General features: G+C 33.5%; 3 protein-coding genes across 8 annotated transcripts; 1 reads left to right on the top strand and 2 right to left on the bottom strand.

Annotated features, from left to right (window-relative positions):
- Positions 1-2,802: 2,802 nt before the first annotated feature.
- On the top strand, positions 2,803-11,586 carry LOC107904278 (vacuolar protein-sorting-associated protein 33 homolog). Its single transcript, XM_016830595.2, has 22 exons — positions 2,803-3,107; positions 3,205-3,244; positions 3,413-3,493; positions 3,800-3,994; positions 4,072-4,182; positions 4,280-4,345; positions 4,524-4,631; positions 4,742-4,786; positions 5,081-5,137; positions 5,750-5,844; positions 6,255-6,306; positions 6,411-6,467; positions 6,788-6,850; positions 6,956-7,062; positions 7,299-7,421; positions 7,587-7,668; positions 7,782-7,852; positions 8,549-8,629; positions 9,558-9,615; positions 9,824-9,885; positions 10,291-10,384; positions 10,976-11,586. Exons 1-22 carry the CDS (start codon positions 3,055-3,057, stop codon positions 11,063-11,065), a joined length of 1,791 nt encoding a protein of 596 aa, XP_016686084.2. The 5' UTR covers positions 2,803-3,054; the 3' UTR covers positions 11,066-11,586.
- Positions 11,587-13,610: 2,024 nt separating this feature from the next.
- On the bottom strand, positions 13,611-16,338 carry LOC121216210 (exosome complex component RRP42). Of its 2 annotated transcripts, none has more exons than XM_041091583.1 (8): positions 16,110-16,338; positions 15,884-16,011; positions 15,741-15,797; positions 15,556-15,648; positions 14,861-14,939; positions 14,645-14,769; positions 14,053-14,196; positions 13,611-13,984 (listed from the first exon to the last, which is right to left on the bottom strand). In XM_041091583.1, exons 2-8 carry the CDS (start codon positions 16,007-16,009, stop codon positions 13,745-13,747), a joined length of 864 nt encoding a protein of 287 aa, XP_040947517.1. In that variant the 5' UTR covers positions 16,010-16,011; positions 16,110-16,338; the 3' UTR covers positions 13,611-13,744. The 2 variants fall into 2 exon arrangements, with proteins under 2 accessions (XP_040947517.1, XP_040947516.1); XM_041091582.1 differs by having other exon boundaries at positions 16,114-16,338.
- Positions 16,339-17,208: 870 nt separating this feature from the next.
- Positions 17,209-21,887, bottom strand: LOC121216209 (splicing factor U2af large subunit B). 5 transcript variants are annotated; one of them, XM_041091577.1, is made up of 13 exons: positions 21,606-21,887; positions 20,492-20,742; positions 20,282-20,407; positions 20,109-20,188; positions 19,467-19,537; positions 19,339-19,386; positions 19,181-19,240; positions 19,042-19,102; positions 18,827-18,939; positions 18,302-18,748; positions 18,056-18,191; positions 17,751-17,818; positions 17,209-17,599 (listed from the first exon to the last, which is right to left on the bottom strand). In XM_041091577.1, exons 1-13 carry the CDS (start codon positions 21,720-21,722, stop codon positions 17,462-17,464), a joined length of 1,716 nt encoding a protein of 571 aa, XP_040947511.1. In that variant the 5' UTR covers positions 21,723-21,887; the 3' UTR covers positions 17,209-17,461. The 5 variants fall into 5 exon arrangements, with proteins under 5 accessions (XP_040947511.1, XP_040947515.1, XP_040947512.1 ...); XM_041091581.1 differs by lacking the exons at positions 20,282-20,407; positions 20,492-20,742; positions 21,606-21,887 and adding an exon at positions 19,996-20,032 and having other exon boundaries at positions 20,109-20,137; XM_041091578.1 differs by lacking the exons at positions 20,109-20,188; positions 20,282-20,407; positions 20,492-20,742; positions 21,606-21,887 and adding exons at positions 19,649-19,816; positions 19,996-20,013.
- Between the last annotated feature and the right edge of the window lie 749 nt (positions 21,888-22,636).

Below are 22,636 nucleotides of genomic sequence, written 5' to 3'. Positions count from 1 at the left end.
ATTACTTGAAACAACTATAACCGAAATTTTTTTAACTCTATTTGTGAAGTTAAGAAAGTACACTATAAATATACCAAATAGTAACTCTTATATATATATAATAAAAGAAGAAAACAAGCAAGCCTAAATTGGGATCAGTCTTCCCAATCTAGTTCCATTTTCATCCTCATGTAGCAGCCGTATTACTTCCATAGGAATCTTCTACATGACGCACACCCTATAAAACACTTGCCACACTTTAAACATGCTTGTAGAGTTTAATTTTTCAACAAATGATGTATGAGATAATTTTCTAACAATACTTTATAAAATATATAATTAATATTTTATAAATGAGAAGGAAATTATCTTGCTTATAATATTGAACTAGAGTTAGCTCAAATTTTATAATAGATTATCATACATGCATATATTCAAAAGGCTTAATATAATATTTGGTATATGAACTTGAGACTTTTTCTTAATTTGGTATCTAAACTTTTTTAGTCCAGTTTAGTACCTAAACTTGACAAATTTTCCTAATTTGGTATACATTAGGGACCAAATTGAATAAAATGAAAAAATGTCAAGAATTTTTTGTAGGGATAGAAAACAGAGGGTCCCTAATAAGTATTGGTGAAATCAGATTTTAATCTGAGACCCTGAATTGGAAGTTATGCTTGTCTAGGTTTTAGGGGCTAAATTGAATAATTTGTAAAATGTGTGAGATTTAGTATTTAATTTTGATTTGGTTGGAATTTGATATTGTATTATTATTGAATTATTATTTGTAACTAAATACGACGCATGATAGTCGAGAGGGAAAGGAAAGGCGAGAGCCTACGACAAGTGACGCTAGCTTTGATGATAGAGCCTTAGGGGTTGAAACGAATCTGACCGAGTCGATAGACTCCAGAAATAGATTGACCGGAAAGTATAAGGTAAGTAATGAAATAGGTCATGACTAGTTGATTAAAGTAATGCCTTTGTTATGTATGAAATTGAAAGGTGTGTAGCAAAAGTATAACTTTGATGATAATGTTGAAATGTTAAGCAAATTGGCTTTCCTAATGGGATATGCACACTTTTATATGTATATATATGAACTTATACAAGTTACAATTTGATTTCACATACTTATTGTCATGCTTTTATACTAATTTTAAATCTTTTGAATCATAAAGGTACCATTGAGCCCTGTTGCTCAGTGTACGGTTTATTTTTCTTTGTACATAGGTTCAGATGATTTTCGAAACCCTAAAACTTGAAGCCAACACCTTAACTATCATTTCTGACCCAACAATGTTTTTATAAGATGGTTCATTTTGGTTCTTTAGCATGCACCTAAATATATTTTGGTTTAATGTCTCAAATGATTAGGTTGTCAAATTGTGATCTTATGTAAATGTTTATAAATCATATTTGAACATGTTTTCTAAAGTTGCTTTGGAGCCTTAGAGTTAAAGGCTATGAACGTTTATATGTGTTTGGCTGGTTTTTAGAAATATGAATGATAGAAGTTAGATTAATTAATTGATGTTAGAAATTGGTAGTTTGATGGTACTTGGAAGTACCAATTTTTATATAAATTGTCTTAAATGCTTTGGTATGTGATTAATATGGTAGTATGAAATGTGTTTAAATATGATTTCAGGTCTTCCAAACTTGTATCAAGTTGGCTATTGTGAAAACAGTGACTCACGTCGCGACGACGAACCTCTGACATTGCAACGAGAAATAGATAAACATTCATGTGGCGACATCATTGCTTCAAGGTCACAACAAGCACCAAATAGAGAGTTGCGCCGCGACGAGTAACCTCCATTGTCGCGACGTCAATCCAAAATTTTAGATTCCTTACAATTTAGTCCTATTTCGATCTCGGGTTAACAAAAGTTTCGTTAGCTCGTATAAGACCCAAAAAAGATTATGTATCGTTTTATACACTTGTTTTAGTTGCATTTGAATGTTTAATAGTTTGTAATTGAATGTAATTTGACCATAGTTGCTTCGACAATGAATACAACACCTTGTAACTCGAGCCCGATGATTGGACTGGGTAACAGGGTATTACACAACAATTGTAGTTCTAGCCTCGTGACAATAAAATTTCCATCCTGGAAAATCTTTTGATTTCTATTTAAACTTTTTAAAATCGGTAAACTACACCATATGTCACTCAATTATGGGTTCGTTTTTTTTGTCACCCAACCATGAATTCTTTTAAACTGGTCACCCAATTAATCGAGTTTTTTTTTTGTCCTGGGAGAGTGAGATGGTAGCTTAAAAATTAATATAATAATAAATTTAGCTCTCAGCTTTTACAGATCGAGTCAATTTAGTCATAGTTTTGAAAAATTAACCCTCAACATTGTAAATTATTTCAAATTGGTCTTAATTCTAAAAATATATATTTGAAACTTTTAGAAGTTGTTAAACATAGTCACTCGGATGACACAACATTAAATTTATTGTCACACAAATCTAAAACACAAATCTAAATGAACATCTGTTTCAAATCTTCATCTTAAATTTTGAAGGACTTCAGGTTCATATCATCAACTCCACATGAAGGCATCTTTAGGATATAAATTTCAAAGTTGTGAAATAAGCAAATCAAAGTAAGTAACAATTTTATCTTCCCAGAGGATTCCAATACTGGAAGAAAATTTTAATGTTGAGGATTAAATTGAGATAATTTTTAATGCTGAGGGTTAATTTTTTTGAAATTATAACTAAATTGAAACAAAATGTAAAAGTTGAGGACTCAATTATCATTATACCAATTTTTATGGAACCTCATTTAACGGAAAAGGATTAGTTGGGAGAGTCACTCTCCCATCAAACCTCATTTAACCAAATTAATAAATCATAGTTTCTGCTGCTTGTAAAGTAACACTCCCCAAACCCTCTAGAAACCACAAGTGAATACGTTGGATTAAATTTAAATTTCGAAAGAGTATAGGGACCTTGGTCATATTTGAACCATAAATTTAACTATCTTTTTACGAACTTATTTTCTGATTTTCTCCTCTGCAGAGAAAAGCAAGATAGTTTTTTTTTTCTGAACTGAAAATGGCTCAGATTCCAAATTTAGACAACTCTCCTCTGAATCTCAAGGCTCTCAGGTATAATATTCAATTGCCTAATCTCCTTATTTCCTTCAATTTCGTTTGAATTTGTAGTCACTGATTCTGATTTATTATTATAATTATTATTTTTCAGGGAACAGTCGCAGAAAGATCTTGTTAAAATCCTCAAAGATGTAATTCGTCATTTTAAATTTGATTAGCATTTAATCTTTTTTTCCCCAACTGACTACTGTTTGGTTGCCGGGAAAGCTCGGGAAAATTAAAATGATTTTGTTGCATGAAGCTTAGTTTAGCGGACATTTCGTTTGGATTTTATTGATTATTATTTTTGATGAAATTAGATTCGAGGAAAGAAGTGTTTGGTTATTGAACCGAAACTTGGTGGCTCCCTCTCTTTGATTATCCAAACATCTCTTCTCAAGGTAATTCACTTGTTTTTTCTTCTTGAAACTGTAAATGCTTAAAGATGCCACTGTTTCAGTTAAGTTCTATAAGAAAGTTGTACTCTTCTACTAAAGTTCTGCCATTGCAACATCTATTGAAGCAGTAAAGGTTGTTGTGTTGAAAAAGTTCTATTTTCAGCTTGTTTCCATGCATACCTAAATTTGAAAAGAAGATGATATGCCTGGATGAGTCATTTTATACATAACTGAATAGTTATATGGTTGGAAACAATGTACTGGTGTTACTAAGTTTATGATTATGGATGTCTTGTTGACTACGTTCAGGAATATGGGATTGAATTGCGACATCTTTCAGCCGAGCCAGTTCAGACTGATTGCACCAAAGTGGTTTATCTCGTTCCTTCTCAGCGTGACTTGATGAAATCCATATCTTCTCATTTGCATGATGATATCTCGAAAGGACTTCAAAGAGAGTACTATATCTATTTTGTTCCTCGCCGTGAAATTCAATGCGAGAGAGTAAGCATCCCTATTAAGCTCCTAATGTGTGTGTATTGTTTACCCAAACACTATAAATAATTTTGATCACTCTGCAGATCCTCGAGGAGGAAAAAGTTCATCACTTGATAACGATAGGGGAGTATCCGTTGTATGTAGTTCCCGTGGATGAAGACATTTTGTCATTTGAACTGGATCTTGCTTACAAAGTATGGAAAATATGCCTTCCTTTTCCACCCACTATATTCATCTTGTGGTTCTAAAGAATTTGAACCAATTCTTTATGTGTGTGTTTCTTCGTTGTAGCAATGTCAGGTTGATGGTGATACAGGCTCACTTTGGCATATTGCTAAAGCCATTCACAAGCTTGAGGTTAGGGCTACTCTAGTTATTCATTTGGGATAGATAAGGATGATGAGATATCTATAATTTATAAAAATAAGTTAATTAGCTTATCACATGATTAAGGATTTGCTAATTTCATAAAGCTCTATTGTTCTAAATTAAAATTTTTTTCCTGAATTAATCTTAAAATTTATACATATTGCAGTCTACTTTTGGAGTTATACCAAATGTGCGTGCAAAAGGCAAAGCATCTGTTCTTGTCTCAGATATTTTGGATCGCATGCACACAGAGGAGCCCATGAATTCATCTGATGTAATTATGAACCCCTTTAAAACCTTTTCTCCATCCAAATTAGCATTAATGCTTTTGCTTTCATGTATTTATGAATGACTTGTGGCATCCTATTTCTTTTGGTTCTTCAGATGGCTTTATCAGAGATTAACACTCTCATCCTCATAGATAGGGAGGTGAGTTTTGCTTTTCAGTGCACTTAGTAATTTTGTTTTCTAGATTATTGTCATCAAGATGATGCAAGACGGTTACTAAGGCTGTTTTAAGGAGAGCTACAAATTTATTATTTGATTAAAACCTAAATGCTCAGCATACCGCTAATAATTTACTAAATCAAATTGTGAAATTCTTCATGTCAGCTCAAAGTATACATGGTTTCTTGCCTTTTTCTCTCTCATTTGATAGTGAAGTTGATTGCAAAAATAAACAATAGTTGTTATAACTTTAAATTTTGTACTGCTTACTTACAGGTGGATATGGTTACTCCTATGTGTTCACAGCTAACATATGAAGGGCTACTCGATGAGGTAAGCTGATGCAAGCAGTGGCAGTATTACAGTTAAATATTGTTATGTATTTTCTTTGCAAAGCATCTTTTTCGTGTTTATCAGGTAGACCAGTCTATGTGTGGAGATTAAATTTGAAATTGAGTTGCTTTATGGAGTATCTATCCAAAGGGCTAGTGCCATCTTCATTATAATATTTTTTGCTAACTGCTAACTAGTTCAGTTAGTTTTTTCAAATAAAATATTCTAATGAGGTGGCTTATTGGCGGCATAAATTGCCGGGAAAAGCAGGAATGCCACTTATGCGACTAACAACTGGTCCTGGAAATGTAACTACAAAATTCAAGCTCTCATGGTCTTTGCTAAAACCTCTTCTACTTCCCATTCTGTTGGCTGTTTTTGACTCTGTTTAGTATTAAAGGTCATGAGAGCTTGAACGGTCCCTGGGTATCTGAATAGGTTGGATAGATAGGAATATAACTAACAAAAGAGGTTTTCTAATCGAAATTGTAATACTGAACTCTTTTAAGGCAATCAACATTTCTATTTTACTTAGAGGAAAAGAACCATTTTAAGATTTTTTTTTCTCTTAGTTGTATTTCGTAATGCTGTCTCTTAATTTTTTCATTGCAGTTCTTGCGCATCAATAATGGTTCTGTGGAGCTGGATTCATCTATAATGGGTGTTCAACAAGAGGGAAAAAAGATGAAGGTCCCACTTAATTCAAGGTAAAGTTAGCCTCCACTTGATCTATTTAACTGATTAGTTATAATAGTACTCTGATTCTTATAAACATTGTGGTTTTTCCTGTTTTGATGTATGATCATGGTTGGATATGGCTTTTACTGTAAGGTTCTTATATCTGTGCCTTTGTTGCATTGGACAAGTAATTTATGCCTTTGAGTGGGTAAAACAAACATGAATATTTTAATTTGGTGGCTATTTGATTAAGGTTTCTATTCTCCTTTGTATTTATCTTGAAGCATAATGAGAAAATTGACTTATATTGGCCTCAGTCAAAATTCTGATCTGTCTTCACAAATAAAAGGAAAAACCCTTTGAGCCGAATGTTAAGCATCCTTTTGTTTACTGCCTTCTCCCTTGTTTTCCTCTTTCTGATGCTTATTTTAACTTTTAGTGACAAGCTGTTCAAGGAGATACGAGATCTCAATTTTGAAGTTGTTGTCCAGGTTGACCTAACTTAATCATTTTCACATTCTTGTTTTCCAATTCTCGTTACCCCAAAGTTAACGTCACTTCCAAGTTTCTCTGCTTAGTTGCCATCTGACTGCAGGTTCTTAGGCAGAAAGCAACATCCATGAAACAGGATTACACTGAGATGACTACTACTGTAAGTGAATAAGGACCTGAACATTTCTCATGCCTCATATGTAATGCATAATGTCAAAACCTGATTATGCATCATAGTCAAAAGCCTAGTGAAAACAGTTTTTAGCTCACTATTTAAGTTTCCTGTGGTGATTTTAGAAAAGTCATATGTGCATGGAAAGACTATTTAAATGGTTTGTGGATGAGTAACTTATACATTGTCCTCACTTCTAATGTATCGTATTTTGTGGATGACTGAGTGGTTGAAATGGTTCCCTTCTCAGGCAGTTGAACATTCTTAAGTTTGTATAATTCCTTTTTTAATTTGTTAAATGTGTACAGAACCAAACAGTTTCTGAGCTAAAGGATTTCGTCAAGAAGCTGAACTCATTACCTGAAATGACCGTAAGTAGGGTTCTTTGGTTTTTGCTTATTAGGATTTGCACTGGCTTCCTGGAAAGTGGTCTGGATGAGTTTTGGGTTGTAATTTACTGCTGATTATTGCTTCAGAGACACATAAATCTTGCACAACATCTGTCAACATTCACATCAAAGCCATCTTTTCTTGCAAAACTTGACATGGAGCACACAATTATTGAGACCTCAAGCTATGACATGTAAGTCTAGCATGCTTCACCTACTAATCTCATGAACTTAAAGTGTCCTTGCAGTTTTTTGTTATGTAATGCAACTATTACTGCTTGCTCATAGCATTTTGAGGCGAATAAAGCTATTCTCCATTATTCTTAGCAAATTGCAGCTGCCTGATTCATTCTCTTGAAAAACAGTATTAAACTTCGAGTCCCCCCCCCTCCCCAGTTTCTAAGCATTTGTTTCTGGTCTATTAATGCAGTTGCTTTGATTACATTGAAGAAATGATCCATAAGCAGGAGCCTCTTGTCAACGTCTTGCGTCTTCTCATCCTATTTTCTGTTACAAATTCAGGGCTGCCCAAAAAGCATTTTGACTATTTGAGGCAAGCAGTGTTTACTCCGTAGAAGTATCTTTTAGTGTTGTTTTTCTTCTTTTATGTTGATTCTGTATGCTAGTTTTTGACTCTTGACTTTTTACAAATTAACAGCTAATTTTTTTTCTGACATCTTGATTTGGTTATTTAATATTTTTTGAATTCATGGTTTAGGAGGGAGCTTCTCCACAGTTATGGATTTGAGCATATGGCTACATTAAATAATTTAGAAAAGGCTGGATTGTTGAAGAAGCAGGTATAAAACAAGAGTGCATAATCAGTCATTTCCTTCAGTTTGTGTACTAGTCTATGACTACAAGTTCTGTTGACACTTAGTTTAGTCAATTGTTTTACATTTGACTCTTGCAGGAGTCAAAAAGCAATTGGCTGACAGTCAAACGTGCTTTGCAACTTGTAGTTGAGGATACTGACACTGCAAAGTATTTTCTTCTCACTGATGCAACCTTTTCTCATAATTGAACTGTATAATAATTGCTATGTACTCATTTCAATGTTAGAGGTTAGGTACTGCACCTAGTGAGCCTTGATTGATATTAGTTACCTTATCATCTGTATGTTTTGGAAACCCCCCCCCCAGAAAAAAAAGAAAAAAAGAAAAGAGAGATGGATGGAACTTCATTTTTATCAAGAAATTCTGTGTTATTGTTGTTAGTATTTTCTTGTTTTCACGATTCATTTTTTCTCTATAATGTTTGCTGTATATTTATTTCAGTGTTAGGTTAGTTGTTGCTCGTGTCTAGCTGAGCCTTGATTGTTATCTGTCACCATATCATCTGTATGTTAATTATGGTCAATTTTTAATTCTAGAACCCTCACCCTCACCCTCACCCTCCTCCCCCAACCCCCTCAAGAAAAGGAGATGGATGAGTTTGTATCTTTTATAAAGAAATTCTGTCTTCTTTTCCCTTTTCTTTCTTTGTACAATTGCCTCCATATCTTTCTCTTTTCCTTCTGCCCGAACAAACTTTGCAAGAGCGACTTGTAGCATGATATGATGATAGATTTTATTGTATGTCCCATATCAACATTTTAATCTCAAGCATACTGTTGTACTTTGAAGCAGTTAATCATTCTCTTTTGCTTCCTAATTAAGAAGTTATTTTTTGATGCAACAGTCCTAATGACATAGCCTATGTCTTTTCTGGATATGCACCTCTTAGTATTCGCCTTGTGCAGCATGCAGTTCGATCTGGATGGTGAGTTAAATCTATTGAGTTTCATTCTAATTATTGTATGTGATCTAGATATGGAATGCTGCCCGTTTGCTTTCTGAGTGAGGACAAATTTGATTTTAGTTCTTTCCTGTTGGCTATAGCTTGTTCTAAATGGAAAAGGTTGACTTAAATTAGGAGGCTCAAGGTCAATTCCTTTTTGAGTTCCCAGCCCAAGTCAAGCAATGTTATAGTTGGGCGATAAGGATGAAGCAGTTTGAGGCCTTAGGTCCAGATCTGGGAACTTTAATGAGATTGAATAGTTGGCCTTAGGATCCGAGTTTGAATTGGTTAGGGGGCATGTATAGTTGTCAGTGTCAATGCTTTTACTCTTACATATGACAGTCCTTTTTGTGTTTATGCAAACATATGCCAGTCCTTTTTGTGTTTATGCAAAAGAATTTTATCCTTACTCTTTCATCTGCAAAGATGTGGTAGTCTCTTTGAAGTGGTCTCCCTATCTTCTATCTTTAAGCTCTAGTTAATTTTATGACTTTCTCAAGCATTCTCTCACTTTACAAATAGAGCAGTTTTGTCTACCTTTTTTTTGGTGTGCAATGGTGTACTAAGATTTTACACAATCCTGCTCTGCACTTTGTAATCATTAGGAAGTTGTAATGCGGAGCAAATTTATATAAATTAGGCCTTAAAGCACTAGCAGATAAGTTGATAAGTTTATAAAAAGTAGGCCATAAATCCAATAGCAGACTAAATAGGTCCTAAGTGATAGCCAGACTAATTAGTGAAACAGCCCCGAGGGAAAGAAGGTTTTTATTGTTTATTGCCTGAATTTCTTTTGTTATTTTGGTTTACCAGCCAAGTGGTTTAACTAGGCAGGAATGTTAATCAAACCCCTGCTGCCTTCTATTTCTGAATTTATATATGTATATATATTAATAATATGGCCTTACAGGCGTGCTATGGAAGAAATTTTGAAGCTGTTGCCTGGGCCGCATACAGAAACAAAAAGGGTCAGTAGACTTCTGGGAGTAGTTTATTTTACTTTCTACTTTTTTGTTTGTTTCTTTTATCTGATGTTTTGCTGTTTCAAATATGGGACGACATTTCTCTGGAATTCTCTTAAGAGTCACCCTTGACTTCTGTGCATCAAAACTTGACTCTCTGTATTGTTCTTTGGATATATTTTTACTTACTATGATAGCATGTTTTTTTTTATAGCTTGGCTTTGCTAGCAGTCCCTCATTTGCCACATTGCAGGGTGCTTCAAATGGCTTAGACAAGTAAGTCATTTTTCTCCTTTTGTATGTCTCATAATTTGAGTGCTATACAAACCATTAAATAATTTCACTCAGATGTTTGTGTTGGAATTTATTTTGGTAAAGAGACTTCTTCCTCAGTTAATTGTCCAAACAACCAGAATAACCAGGTAAAACAATGATAGAAGACAATGACAGTGGCTAGGGCAGTAAACTTGTGACTTTTCCTTTTTAGTTTAGAAAATTGCTGTAATGATAGGCAGAGATGGTCGTTTCTGTAGTTACTGAAAGCTCCACTGCACGGACTTTTCAGTTTTAACATTTATGCTGTATTTCTTTATTGACCCCTATAAATAGGGAACAACAATCTTATTCTTTTTGTTTACAGAAAAGCTTATGCTTCTTGGCTGACTCCTTGAGTTATTGCAGAATAGCAGACGGGAGGCGCTCCCTGGTACTTGTTGTCTTTGTTGGAGGGGTAACATTTGCAGAAATTGCTGCTCTCAGATTTCTCAGTGCCCAGGTATGTTGCTTCTTTTGTGTATATGGTATGTTCACTGTTGTACGGGTTTTGCTAATATATCGTGCAATTAAATGGTCATTACCTACTCTCACCAGGATTGTATGTGTTCGACTGGGTATGTTCAAAATTTTAAGCTTTTTCATGGATTTGGAGTCTTTGGTCATATCTTCATACCCATGTCGTACTTTGTATCAAACATGGGTATCAGACTCATACTTAAATAAAGCTAAAGAATCTGATCAACATAGGTTGTTACTTCGTTGAAAGGAATAATTTTCAGGTACAGTGGGAAGCTGTTTAGTGTAATTTTGGATTTGTGGCATGGGAGTCTCGGGGGATATATGCTCATTTTTCTTTTCTTCTGCATAGGATTGGGAGATAGCGTTTCTAAGGAATTTAAGAAAAAAACAACATTGATCAACCGTATTTCATTATTTGTTATTTGCTGACATTAGTTATTTTTTTAAAAATATTCATCTTTCGGATTTCTATCTTGTTAAAGTAGGTTTATTGATCCAACCAGTTCTGTGATATTGTCCGTTTCACCTTATTGTAAGTTACTTTCTTCATATCGCTACCTCTCTGTTGCAGGAAGGAATGGCATATGATCTGATTATTGGGACGACAAAAATGGTCAATGGTCATTCATTGGTTGAAACATTCTTAGAGACAATCGGTTAACTCGTTCGAATGTGTGTTGGCTTTTATGAGGTTTTTGTTTCCCAATATTTCTCTCCAACAACCACTGAAAATCATAATTATGGCGTACTGGGCAGTGAGGCTGAAAATGTGAAGTGTTTGGTCAGAGGAAAATTGTTGTGCACAGCCAGTGTATCTATCCATCTATATTGTATTTATTTGATTTTACAGCTGGGACCATTCAATGGAGATGATTGTTTTTGGTGTCATGAGAGTGATTTGGGGATAGTATGACTGTAACGTGATGAAGATGAACAAACATTTCAGATCTGTCGGCAAGGTAAGTATGTACCCTAAACAAACTTAAGCTGAAAATTGAAGACTATGCTTTAATCTGTCAGGGATTATTTCAAAGAGGAAAATGTGATGGAAGATCATATTGTTGAGTGTTGAGGCTTAGTGTTTCTGTTCAAACGTCTTAGACTAATGGAAGTTTGTTTATATTTGATTCATAAAACTGAATCTTAGTGAATCAGCTTTATATTTGTTTGGTTTTGAGATCATTCTCCCCTGGCAGAACAGACCCAAGCCGGAGTCGATAACTCACCTGTATCGATTCAAGCTTGTAATGATCTGAATCTGAGAAAATTTGTGCTCTAAAAAATCTGAGCTTGAGAAAGCTCGAGTACAAAAATAATTTGAGTTCGAGACCGATGTGAGCCTAAGCTCATAAAGATCTGAGTTTGAGATTAGTCGAAAATCTGAAAAACTCAAGTTTATAACTAAAAATATATTAATAATAAATATAACTATATGATAATGTTTTATATAAAAATAAAGGGAAAAATATCAAATATATATGTAACTTTAGTTTAATATGTAATTTGATACATGAACTTTGATTTGGTGTAATTATACACATGAAACTTGAATTGTGATGTATATGTATACATGAAATTTTGATTTAATTTTACACATTTAAGTAGTGTTTGAAAAGCTATTTAGTAATAGGATTTGAGTGTAATTGTTTGTAAATACACAAGGGAGGTATGTTTAGGTAACAATTGAAATTGGTGGATTTTACTAAATTGGGTGTAATTGTTGCACTCGGATTACACTTATTAATTCTTAGGGGAATGTGAGAATTAGAGTAATTACATGTGTGTTTACACCCAAATCCAATTACACTAACTTTTCAAGCACTTGTACATGATTTAACTTTAACAATTGTTTTTTTTATACAGGTTTAAGTTATGAAAATCATATTATAAGTATAAATACGTATGAGTGTTTGGGATGGTTAGGACAAAAAATTTCTAAAATTACATTATAAATCTTAAAAGATTATACTATAAAAATATTAATTTATGTATATTTTATAAAGTTATAACAAAAAAATAATATTATTTAACTCTTAAAAAATTTATAAAGTTATGGTCAAAAAGTATATTATAAAAAACAATTTATTTCTTATAGTGTTATAATATGCTTATTTATAGAAAGTTATAACAAAAAAAAAACATATGAACTTTAACTTATTTACATGTTCATATTATTGGTCGCGGCTTATTCAATAGTATTTTTTTTATTTTTAATTTAGTTTATGGTATCGTGATTTTTGTCCATATTTTCATAGTTTTATTTTGTTCATTTTGTTTTTTCTCAAAGCAGTAGTGGTTTAAGTTTAATTTTAGTGTTTATAAATCAAGTTTTTTTATAACGTTCTTAGATGGCCTTATCACGATAGAGCATAGTGATAGTGTTTATAAAATTGGAATCCGAGCTGATGACGGGAGGATAGATCATCTAAGATTAGGCTTTTTATGCATCATTGATGGAGTGGGTCTCTTGGAGCTCTTAGCAGTGGTTTCTTGATTAATTAGAATTCATTGTTAGGTTAATCTAATGATGGAAAGATTAAGATACAATTTTCAACGGTTTAATTAGAGTGATACAACTCTAGTTAGATTATGAATATTTTCAGTATTACGGTTACTGTTAGTTTCTCTTTCTCCTCTCTATTAGGATTATTTTACAAACATGACATTTGAATATTAATTTATAATATCTTATTTATAGTTTGTACTATGTGTCATATTTTTGTATTATTATTATTGATAGTTCCTATTGGCAATAATATTTTTTTTAAAAAGAAATATAAACAAATAATAGATTCAAATTCAAAATCCATTATTCAATTTACAAATAAAATTATGTTATCCGCACCCAAATATTATCAATCAAGCCCTCCCAGTGATGGAGCCACTACGAGACCCAAGAGGCCATAACCCCCTAAAATGGTAAATCTTTAATTTAGATTTTTCATAATTTATAAAATTTTAAATTAATAATGATAAAATTATACTTTGATACCAAAAAATGATAAAAAAATTAATTTAACCCTTTAAAACTATAAAGATATAAACTATTAAAATGATGAAATTACATTTTTAGTATTGTAAAAATATACAATTTAATTTGTTGCTATCTTCATCAATCATGTCCAAATAAAGCTTATTGGTTGATATATTCTTCTCTTCCTTATCTTACAATTTTAAAACAGTTAATTATAGGAATAGAATTAATATCATAAATAATTAGTAATTTTGATTGAATTGAGTCATAAATAAATAAATAATTAGTAATATTACACAATAGATTCCAAAATCATCTCTCTGGATCTAGAAAGGAAAAAGTCCTCTAACAAGCCTTTAAAACAAGTCATGATTCCTCTTCACTTGCCTCAGCAGCAGCAATCTCAGAATCCAACTTGTTTATTAGCTGTTCACTTACATGTTTTGCTACAGAAATCATGTCAAGAATAATACTCGGGTCTAGGCCGACACCCCCACGTTTCGTAAGCCCACAAATGTGTCCTTTTCGGTTAACAGAAATCGAAACAGCCGAGCTCATTTGTGATTCCTCTTCCGATGTAGCATCAACGATATAGTGCCTCCCCACCTAATCAATGCAATGAGATAGTATAATAGTTTTAAACAGTTTGTCGATAATTATGAGTTTGGAATTACCTTTGTTAGAGTAACAATGACAGGGATTCCAGATGTGTCAAACTGTAGAAACTCTTCATCACTTATGTTGACTTCAGGTTGTTCATCACTTGTTGCATCTGCTGCAACATTGACCTTAGGGATGCCGGTATTGCTTAAAGCAGCCTTTGCAAAAAAAAACAAAACATTTTGACTAGTTTCGAGAACCAGTACAATCACAGTATGTTTCAAAGTACACTAACCAAAAGTGCAAAAGAACTTTCCTTAGTTTCGAGGCAAAAGGCTATTTTACTTCAACATATAACTTAAATGAAGCACTTATGTAAACCCAACACGTCTTGGGTACACGGCTCATGGAAATTTTACATGAAACCATGAATTGATGCAAAAATGGGCACCCCAGCATGCCATATGCCAATAAATATAGGAGTTGATTATCAAGCAGATTTTACTGTATTTGACAACATAACTAGAGAAGACAGACTCAAATTGAGCATGAATGATTCCGAACCCATTTACTCTAATACTAGCAGTTAATTTGATAATTAAACCCAAGTCACAACCAAATCAAGAGAAGAGAAGAGAAGAATATAATGCCTAATAAGTAAAATACCTTAATGGCAGCAGCAAGGGCATCTAGCAAATTCCCATCTGAACTAATAACGAGACCATCAATATAGAGATCCCAACACACTTTTCCTTCCACAACCACCAGAGATGTGGGATCAATTCCAGCTCCTGGAATTTATGGATTTAGATAATTACTTTCTCAAACTAAAGAGAAATAATAATCAAGTACAGGAAATTAACCATTTGTGAGAATGTCTACCTGCTCCACTTTTACCACCCAAGAGGCACCGTTGCAAGGCAACCGATAGCTCAGTTGACAACTCCTCACCCCCTCTACCCTGTGCAAAATGAAATATGAGATTTAACACATAAAATGAAGTGAGTAATGGATTATGAATAACATAATGGAGAATTAAAGACGGACAAACACGGCTAAGTCACGACTACATAGTAGCCTGTACATAGAGGAAAAGGAAGAACATAAAGACTAGAACAATGTTAGTCCTTCTACATTACAGATACCCATATTCTTTTAACCAAAGACAATAGGGAAACTCACTCACCCACATACCAAAAGTGAGATTCATATTTCATAAGTCAAACTGTCCAACAAAGAGAGTAGCATTTAACATATAACCACTCCAAAAGTGCATGCAACTAGCCATTTACAACTCTTTATAAAGATCATGTTCTCCAAGGAAGACAGTTAATAATTAAAGACATAGATGTTTAAGCATGCATGGTCATGAAACTAGAAATTGTTTTCACCCTTCTACCCATTATTACTGTGTAAACAAATCCACAATAATATCTTAACTAACATTAGCAAGGAAACTCTTTAAAAAAAATACATTATTAATAAGGAAATCAAATGAAGAATTTTGAAAGTATTATTGTGAATTCAACCAATAGAATCAACAAATGGAAGGATTTCGAGGGTAAAGCAAAAACCACCTCAAACATTGGTGCCGCAGTTGGACTACAATCAACATATATAGCAATGTTCCCTTTGTCAGGTTGCAATGCACTTGGTTTTCCAAGTTCAGCCTGCAAAAACATAAATTAGTAAAATTATATTACCATACATCTAAGACAAGAAGGAAAGAAGGAAAAAAAAAATTCAGCATTTAATGAAATACCTTGACACTGGCAATAACATCAGTTGCACCAAGCCTAACTCTAGCCGACCCATGTGCCTGTCACAATACCCTTCAATGAGAATTCAAATAAAAGCAGAAATATTGTTGATGGGGTTGAAAGTAATTAGAAGAAGATTCCACACCTGAGGAATAACTCCAGTTTCAACATATATGGGTCGGTAAGTTAGCCTTTTTCGACCATCTGAACGAAGGTCTTGAGCAATTCCACCTTGTATGAAATGCTTTTCTCCAACAGAAAGTCCCACCATTGCTGTAAATCCACAGAGGAATACAAAGCTAATCAAATGGAAGGAAAAGCCAAAAGGAGCATAACAACACACACAAAAACAACAAATACTTTGAACTCACTCACTCGGTTTCACTTCCACAGCGAAGGATTCGATAGAAATATAATTTTCTCTTTAAGAGGGATTGCCAATTAGAGAATTTATTTTCTGGGTTTTAGCCACTTGCGAGAAGAACCAAAAGCTTGTTTCTTATTAGGGTTTTAGGATTTATTATTATTTAGGCTTAAACAAAAAAATGGACCTAAACTATATTCATTCTTTTAAATTGGTCCCTGAATTTATTTTGACACAAGCGCTACCTAATCTATAGGTGTTACTTAAATTACGCCAACCGGTAAAAAAAAAGCTCTCTTAGCCAATCATTTTGTTGTATGCGATAATTTAATTAAAAAATTTTAAAAAAAAAAACTTATGAACATCTCTTTTATTCTTCACTCAAAAGCTCCGATGACGAAAAATTCAACAATGTATTGAAAAACTCATTTAAATCCAATTTTCAACTATAAAATTCATATTTCAACAATCATTATGTTATGTGATTATATATAATTTAAATACCTAACCATTTTGAGAAACTAACATATGACTATCATTATGTTATGTGATTATATATAATTTAAATACCTAACCATTTTGAGAAACTAACATATGACTTCCTTTTCTTTGTAGCTTGCATTGCGGGTTTTTTTTTACGCTATAAGATAAATGATCAAATTTCAATATTGACCTTCAAATTATGCTGAAATTTACAAGTCGGTTCACATCAATTCTTTTAAAAACATTATTGTAACAAAACAAAAGATATTATCATGACAATTTCGAATAATTATTTTTAAAAAAAACCTTAATTAGTATTTGTATCAATACTTTTATTGCTACATGATTATTAAATTAATTTTTTTAATTTCAAAATATCACATTAAAAAATTTAATAATGGCGCCAGTTAAATCTAAAATTTTAAATTAAAAAAAAATAAAGAGACTAAAATCTAAATGTACAAAATGGATAATGACTTGCAACATATTTTAACATTTAAATTTTTACTCTATAATTTGATATAAATAGATAAACAACCCAACCTGAAGCGTGAACTGGAAACCATTCTAGTAGTAGTAACAAGAAGAATAAAAGAGAAAAAAAAAATCTGAATCATCTACCGTAAACCAAAAAGTTCCCAAAGCCTAAATATTATGGAAATCTGACGGCCAAAATCACCCAACTGTTCCAGCAATAGAAAGCGTTGCTATGAGTCACCCCTGAAATGAACCTTATGAAATATATGGTTCAACAAAGGCTTCAGAATCAGAAATAATCCCCACATTCATCTCAACTAAGTTTTAACATATATTATGTCACATTGTGAATCAACTGAACATGGAGAATCACAATGCTAAGAAGAGTTTATATAAAAATTAGCCATCGTAGTCCCTCTCTGCAAACTTGCTCTCCGGATAGTAGACAGCAATAACTTGATTCCCACCAAATTTCCGACCATTCATAGCCACTTGGGCTTTTTTGGAACCTTCGACATCTGAGTACTCCAGAAATACCTAATAACACCAGATAACTACAGTCAGGAACATTGGGGGCCCGAATATAAGTGCGAAATAGTCACTTGCAACTACAAAATACATAGGATGAAAACAAGACAATGGATAACAAATAAGAAGTAAGAATACGGGTTAAAAGGTCAACACGGACCTTCCCTACGCCTGGGGATGGTTCTCCATTTGGATTTGGGCGTGGAATGACAACATTCACTAATTCACCTGCATATAAACTTATGTGTAAAAATTGGGAATCCACCAAAAATATTATTAAAAAAATCCCTGAAAAGAATAAAGATGCAAATAAAATTAGGTAGAGGGTTAGCAAGTCCTTTTTCTGTATGTTGGGCTTGATTTTATAGCAGAATGCGGGACAATAAAAGGATGTAAAACAAGAGACATAAAACTAAAAGGGAAAACAAACAAAATTAGCACTTGGTAGTTGAAGAAGAATTTTACCATATTTTCCACCCTCTTGCCTCATGTCTTCCACAATGTCTTCATACTCCTCATCATCCCTGAGATCATCCACATTAAGTGCTTGAGTCAAGCAAACAACCTTCGTAGGCACCCCTTGTGGTTGCAAAATAAGCCTCTGAAAGGAAATGCAAATTTAGCCTAAAAACCGTTCTAAACTCCACTGGACACGAATAATATATAAAACGGATGTGTAAAAGACGTATAGATATGTATATTTAATCTCACCTGCAAAGCAATCTGCTGTTGTGCGTGCTGGAGTATACTCTCTTGCTCAGGTTTAGGCTGGGTAGCACCCTGGTTTGCTCGCCTAACGGTGAGAGTTTTATCACCCATTTTAATTCCATTTAGAGCAGCACAAGCTATATCTGTGACTGACAAGTCTTGATAAACACAAAAGGCATAGCCTTTCGAGTTTCCAGTTTCTCTATCTTTTACCAGATCAAACCCTCGAAGAGGCCCAAAGGACTCCAATAGCTCGCGGATCTGTGCTTCTGTGAAGTAGTAAGGAAGCCCACCAACAAATATGCGGTCTGGACCCTCAAGTCCACCAGAAAAGCCCTGAGTTAGACCCACAGCAGCTAGATTAAGATTGGGACTGGGCTGGCTTGGGCCAAGAGTTGCAGCAAGCGAGGGATTGTAGTCACTAGGCCTCCTCACCTTCACAGGTGCTCCCTGAAAGTGCAAACAGGTCAATTCAACTTATTGCATTTAAATGATCTCAGCATAAAATCCCAAAGAAAATATAAGCACCTCGAATATTATCCCATCCAAAGCCATTGCATTACTGGCCTCCTCGACAGATCTCATCTCTACAAAAGCAAACTTCTTTTCATGGTTTATGTAGACGTTAACAACAGCATCACCTGAATAAACATAAAAGGATGAGCAACTACAGAAGAACTAAGGTGGGCAGTTCAGCCATATAACATAATATATATTAAATAAAAGAAGAAAACTCAGTATACCTGGACCAGCAGTGTTTCCACCAATTGCAGCCATGACTTCGCTGAAGAATGTCGCAACAGACTGTCATATATTAAGGGTCAGTACTGGATTCGTATGCAAGCATAACAACAATAATGATGAAATAGTGGAGAGTAGAACCTGTTCATTGGCTGTAGGAGAAAGCCCTCCAACATAGACCCGACGAGCATGCCTAGTAGCCTGGAATCAAAAAATATATTCCATTAACTTCTGCAATATAAGAAAATAGTTTTCTAAAAAAAACATATAGACTACATCGTATGCATGATCCTCCCAACCTGCTGAGTCATTGCCTGAACTGGCATAACAGGCAGAGCACCAAAAGGCTGCAGCAAACCAAAATTAAACAATGTTATAGCACATACAGCAAGCTCAAAAATCATCAGGTGCTAAGAGAAACGTATACCTGAGTGGTTGCAAGAGGAAAGATGCTAGGGAATACTCCAGGTATGGTCGGGCTAGTCCCAGGAATCTGACCTGAAAGGAAATTAGATTTCATATGAGACATGATTAAAAATCAAAGTCATATGTTTATAGCATTTGATTTAGCATAAGGACTTTTATCCCCCATTTCCTGTATATCCAAACCTCTGATGATTAAAAAAACCTTCATCACATGCTACTTCTGGAGGAAATATTTAGCAAGACTATCGAAACAGGCTATAGTTCCCAGTTTAAGACGTACAATACCATCAAAACTGGTGCATCGATTCCTCCTTGTACATAAAAGCTACAGAAGTCGGCTCACGCCATTGCCTTCTTACAACAAAGACAAGACATAGAAACAAACAAAACAAACACCAAACACAAGACAAAACCAATTTTCTCAGTTCCAGAATTATTTCACCAAGTAAAAAAATTAAATAATATTATAGCCCTTCCACAAAATCGCTCAAAGGTGATATATACAATATAGAAGAAATAATATAGCTTACCAAAACCACACCAGTATTTTGATACGAACTTTCCGCACTAAATCATCCAAAAACAAAAATGGCAGTTAACAAAGTATAACAATCTTAATTTTTGGGGGGAAGGCATATTATACCTGCAGTAGCAGCTGCTGCAGCACCAGCAGCTAACATTGCTGAAGTTGGAGGGGCCATGTCAAAGCCACTAACTCTTTTACTGCAAAAGAAGATTAAGTTAGCATCCCAGGAACTAGAATATATAGTTGATACCATCATATTCTCACCAGTGATCTAGTTCTTTATGATCTACCTCTTTGAGCGTGAGCGTGAGCGAGAACGAGATCTTGACTTTGATCTGCGTTCAGATCTACCCCTTGAATGGGATCGAGAGCTGCGCCCAGGCCTGTCCTTCCTGTCTCTGTCATAGTCCCTTCTTCTATAAATGACATCACACCAAATATAAGTCATTAGCAAGTATCACTAGCAACAATAAGAGACACATTTGAAATGATTAATTTACCTGTCATAGTCTCGACTTCGGTAATAATCGTCATCATCCCTGTCTCTTCCCCGATCCCTCCTCTCACTACGCTCCCTACTACGATCCCTATGACGATCTCTGCGATGGCGGTCCCGATCACGATCCTTTTCTCGGTCCCTATCCCTATCCCTATGGTGATCACGATCCTTTTCCCTTTCCTTGTCACGCACTTTCTCTCTCTCCTTTTCCCTACTTCTAGAGGACTCTCTCTCATAATCCCGAGATCCATGCTGCAAATTGTAAAGTCGAATTTTATTTATACAACTAAAAATCGAATACAAAGCACAAACAAAAACTCACATTTAAGAAAAACATTTTGCAATAAAAAAAATCTTCCCATGATAAAGAATAAACATGGACGGTACTATAACTTTGGTTCACCAATTTTTTTCCATTGAATCAGAACTCAATCAAGTAGAATCAATTAATTTATTCACATTTACTATAATTAATTCGATTGAAAAGAATACTTCTCAAACTAGCCATATTTTGTGAGACAAAATATAACTTAACACCTAAACAAGTGCGCATATCAAAACCTGGGTTCTAACACCCCCCCCCCCAACCTTTTTTCTAAGATTTTCTAATGCTTAGTGTAAATTAAAACCAAGCACTAAAAATAATTAAAAAGGCTACTTGTTAAATTAGACGAGTTTCGAGATGCAAGATCTAAATCAAAGAAAAAATTATAGGGCTCCAATTTATTGTTATCTTGCTGCAATTTTTATTTTCTATGTGCATCTTCAAAAGTTGTGTAAAAGTAAACAGCCAATAATATAAACTAAAATCATAAAGCATTTAAAAACGAACACAAAAAAAAAAGAACAAAAGACTAACATGTATCACTAGTTCTAACGTAATCCTCCAATTTAACTATAAAATTATACATTCTTTGCTTAATTCTTCAACAATAATATATTTCCTTCTTAAACAATTACAATTCTTTCCTCTAGGTTTCCGCTCACAACCAAGCAATACCTTAGACATTTCAACAGAAAAAATCCAAAAAAAAAAAAAGAAGACTGTTTCTTCAAATTTCTTCCGAACAAAAACTAAAAGAGAGGAAATTAAGCTGAACTTTAAGTGATATAACCTGAGATTTAGAATCATTTTGATCGTCAGAACGAGGCTGAGGAGAAGACCCTCCGCCGTAACTGTTTTCGAGGTTATCGCCGTTTCCTTGATGCCGCGTTTCTTCGCAATCAGTCATTTAAAAAAAATAAAAAGAAGGTTCCCTGTTTTCAAGCTTTGAATGTAAATTTTGAAACTTCGAATCTCAATCGCGAAAATCCCAAACCCCAAACTTATCTGTCGACAAGAATAAGAAAATGAAGAGGAAGACGAAGCAGCAGCAGCAGCCCACAGGAATTTTATTAGGGAAATTTTTGTTTTTATTATTTAATACTAAAATGTTTTTTTATAAGGGTTAATATATTAAAAAGCCCTTAGACTATTACACTTTGGTTAAACAAGTCCTTATATTATTTTGTAGATAAACAAGCCCCTAACCTTTTGAACTATTTTACATCTAATACTTACGTGAATTTGATGATTATTGTTTATTAAATAAAAAATAATTTTTTTTTTGAAAGTGCTAATATCAAAATTAATCACATTCTCGAAAATTCTAGTTACTCTTTTAAATTTTAGATTAATATTAAAGTGTATATAATTTTTATTGTATCAATAAAAAAATTAAAATAAAAGCTTGAAATTCAAAATATTTTTACTTTAGCATTAAAATCAAGGATCAAGGACTTTAATATAATAAGAACGATTCTATCATGACAACGCCTTTTTTTGTAAATTATATAAATAGTCACCGAATTATTAGTTATTTAAGTTAAAAACTTTTTAATTCAATCATTAATATGATCAAAATTTAATATTTTGGTCACTCATATTAACGAAGTGCTGAAGTAACCTTTTTTATTAGTATAATAACAAATCTAACCTTCCAATATTCACATATTATAAAAATTTTGGTCCTAATTCTAAAAAATTCAATAAATTTAACCCTCAACTTTACACATTATGTCAATTTGATCTTGATTCTTAAAAATTCAAAAATAATATTTTAAAACAATAAATCATTTAAACGTTCATTTTTCGATAAAAATACAT

Source organism: Gossypium hirsutum, chromosome D04 (genome assembly GCF_007990345.1).
Source record: "Gossypium hirsutum isolate 1008001.06 chromosome D04, Gossypium_hirsutum_v2.1, whole genome shotgun sequence".
NCBI classification, from domain to species: domain Eukaryota; kingdom Viridiplantae; phylum Streptophyta; class Magnoliopsida; order Malvales; family Malvaceae; genus Gossypium; species Gossypium hirsutum.
The sequence above is the reverse complement of the archived record's forward strand: the minus strand, read 5'-3'. Positions and strand labels throughout refer to the sequence as shown.

Excerpts from the sequence above, each read along its gene's own strand:
- LOC107904278 (XM_016830595.2), top strand. The coding sequence starts at position 3,055 with ATGGCTCAGATTCCAAATTTAGACAACTCTCCTCTGAATCTCAAGGCT. Across the intron at positions 4,183-4,279 it reads AACTGGATCTTGCTTACAAA|CAATGTCAGGTTGATGGTGA; the intron begins GTATGGAAAATA and ends TCTTCGTTGTAG. Across the intron at positions 5,845-6,254 it reads AAGGTCCCACTTAATTCAAG|TGACAAGCTGTTCAAGGAGA; the intron begins GTAAAGTTAGCC and ends TTTAACTTTTAG.
- LOC121216210 (XM_041091583.1), bottom strand. The coding sequence starts at position 16,009 with ATGGTGGGACTTTCTGTTGGAGAAAAGCATTTCATACAAGGTGGAATT. Across the intron at positions 15,798-15,883 it reads AAACTGGAGTTATTCCTCAG|GCACATGGGTCGGCTAGAGT; the intron begins GTGTGGAATCTT and ends GTATTGTGACAG. Across the intron at positions 13,985-14,052 it reads TCATTGTTACTCTAACAAAG|GTGGGGAGGCACTATATCGT; the intron begins GTAATTCCAAAC and ends TGCATTGATTAG.
- LOC121216209 (XM_041091577.1), bottom strand. The coding sequence starts at position 21,722 with ATGACTGATTGCGAAGAAACGCGGCATCAAGGAAACGGCGATAACCTC. Across the intron at positions 20,743-21,605 it reads AAAATGATTCTAAATCTCAG|CATGGATCTCGGGATTATGA; the intron begins GTTATATCACTT and ends TACAATTTGCAG. Across the intron at positions 17,600-17,750 it reads CATCCCCAGGCGTAGGGAAG|GTATTTCTGGAGTACTCAGA; the intron begins GTCCGTGTTGAC and ends TGGTGTTATTAG.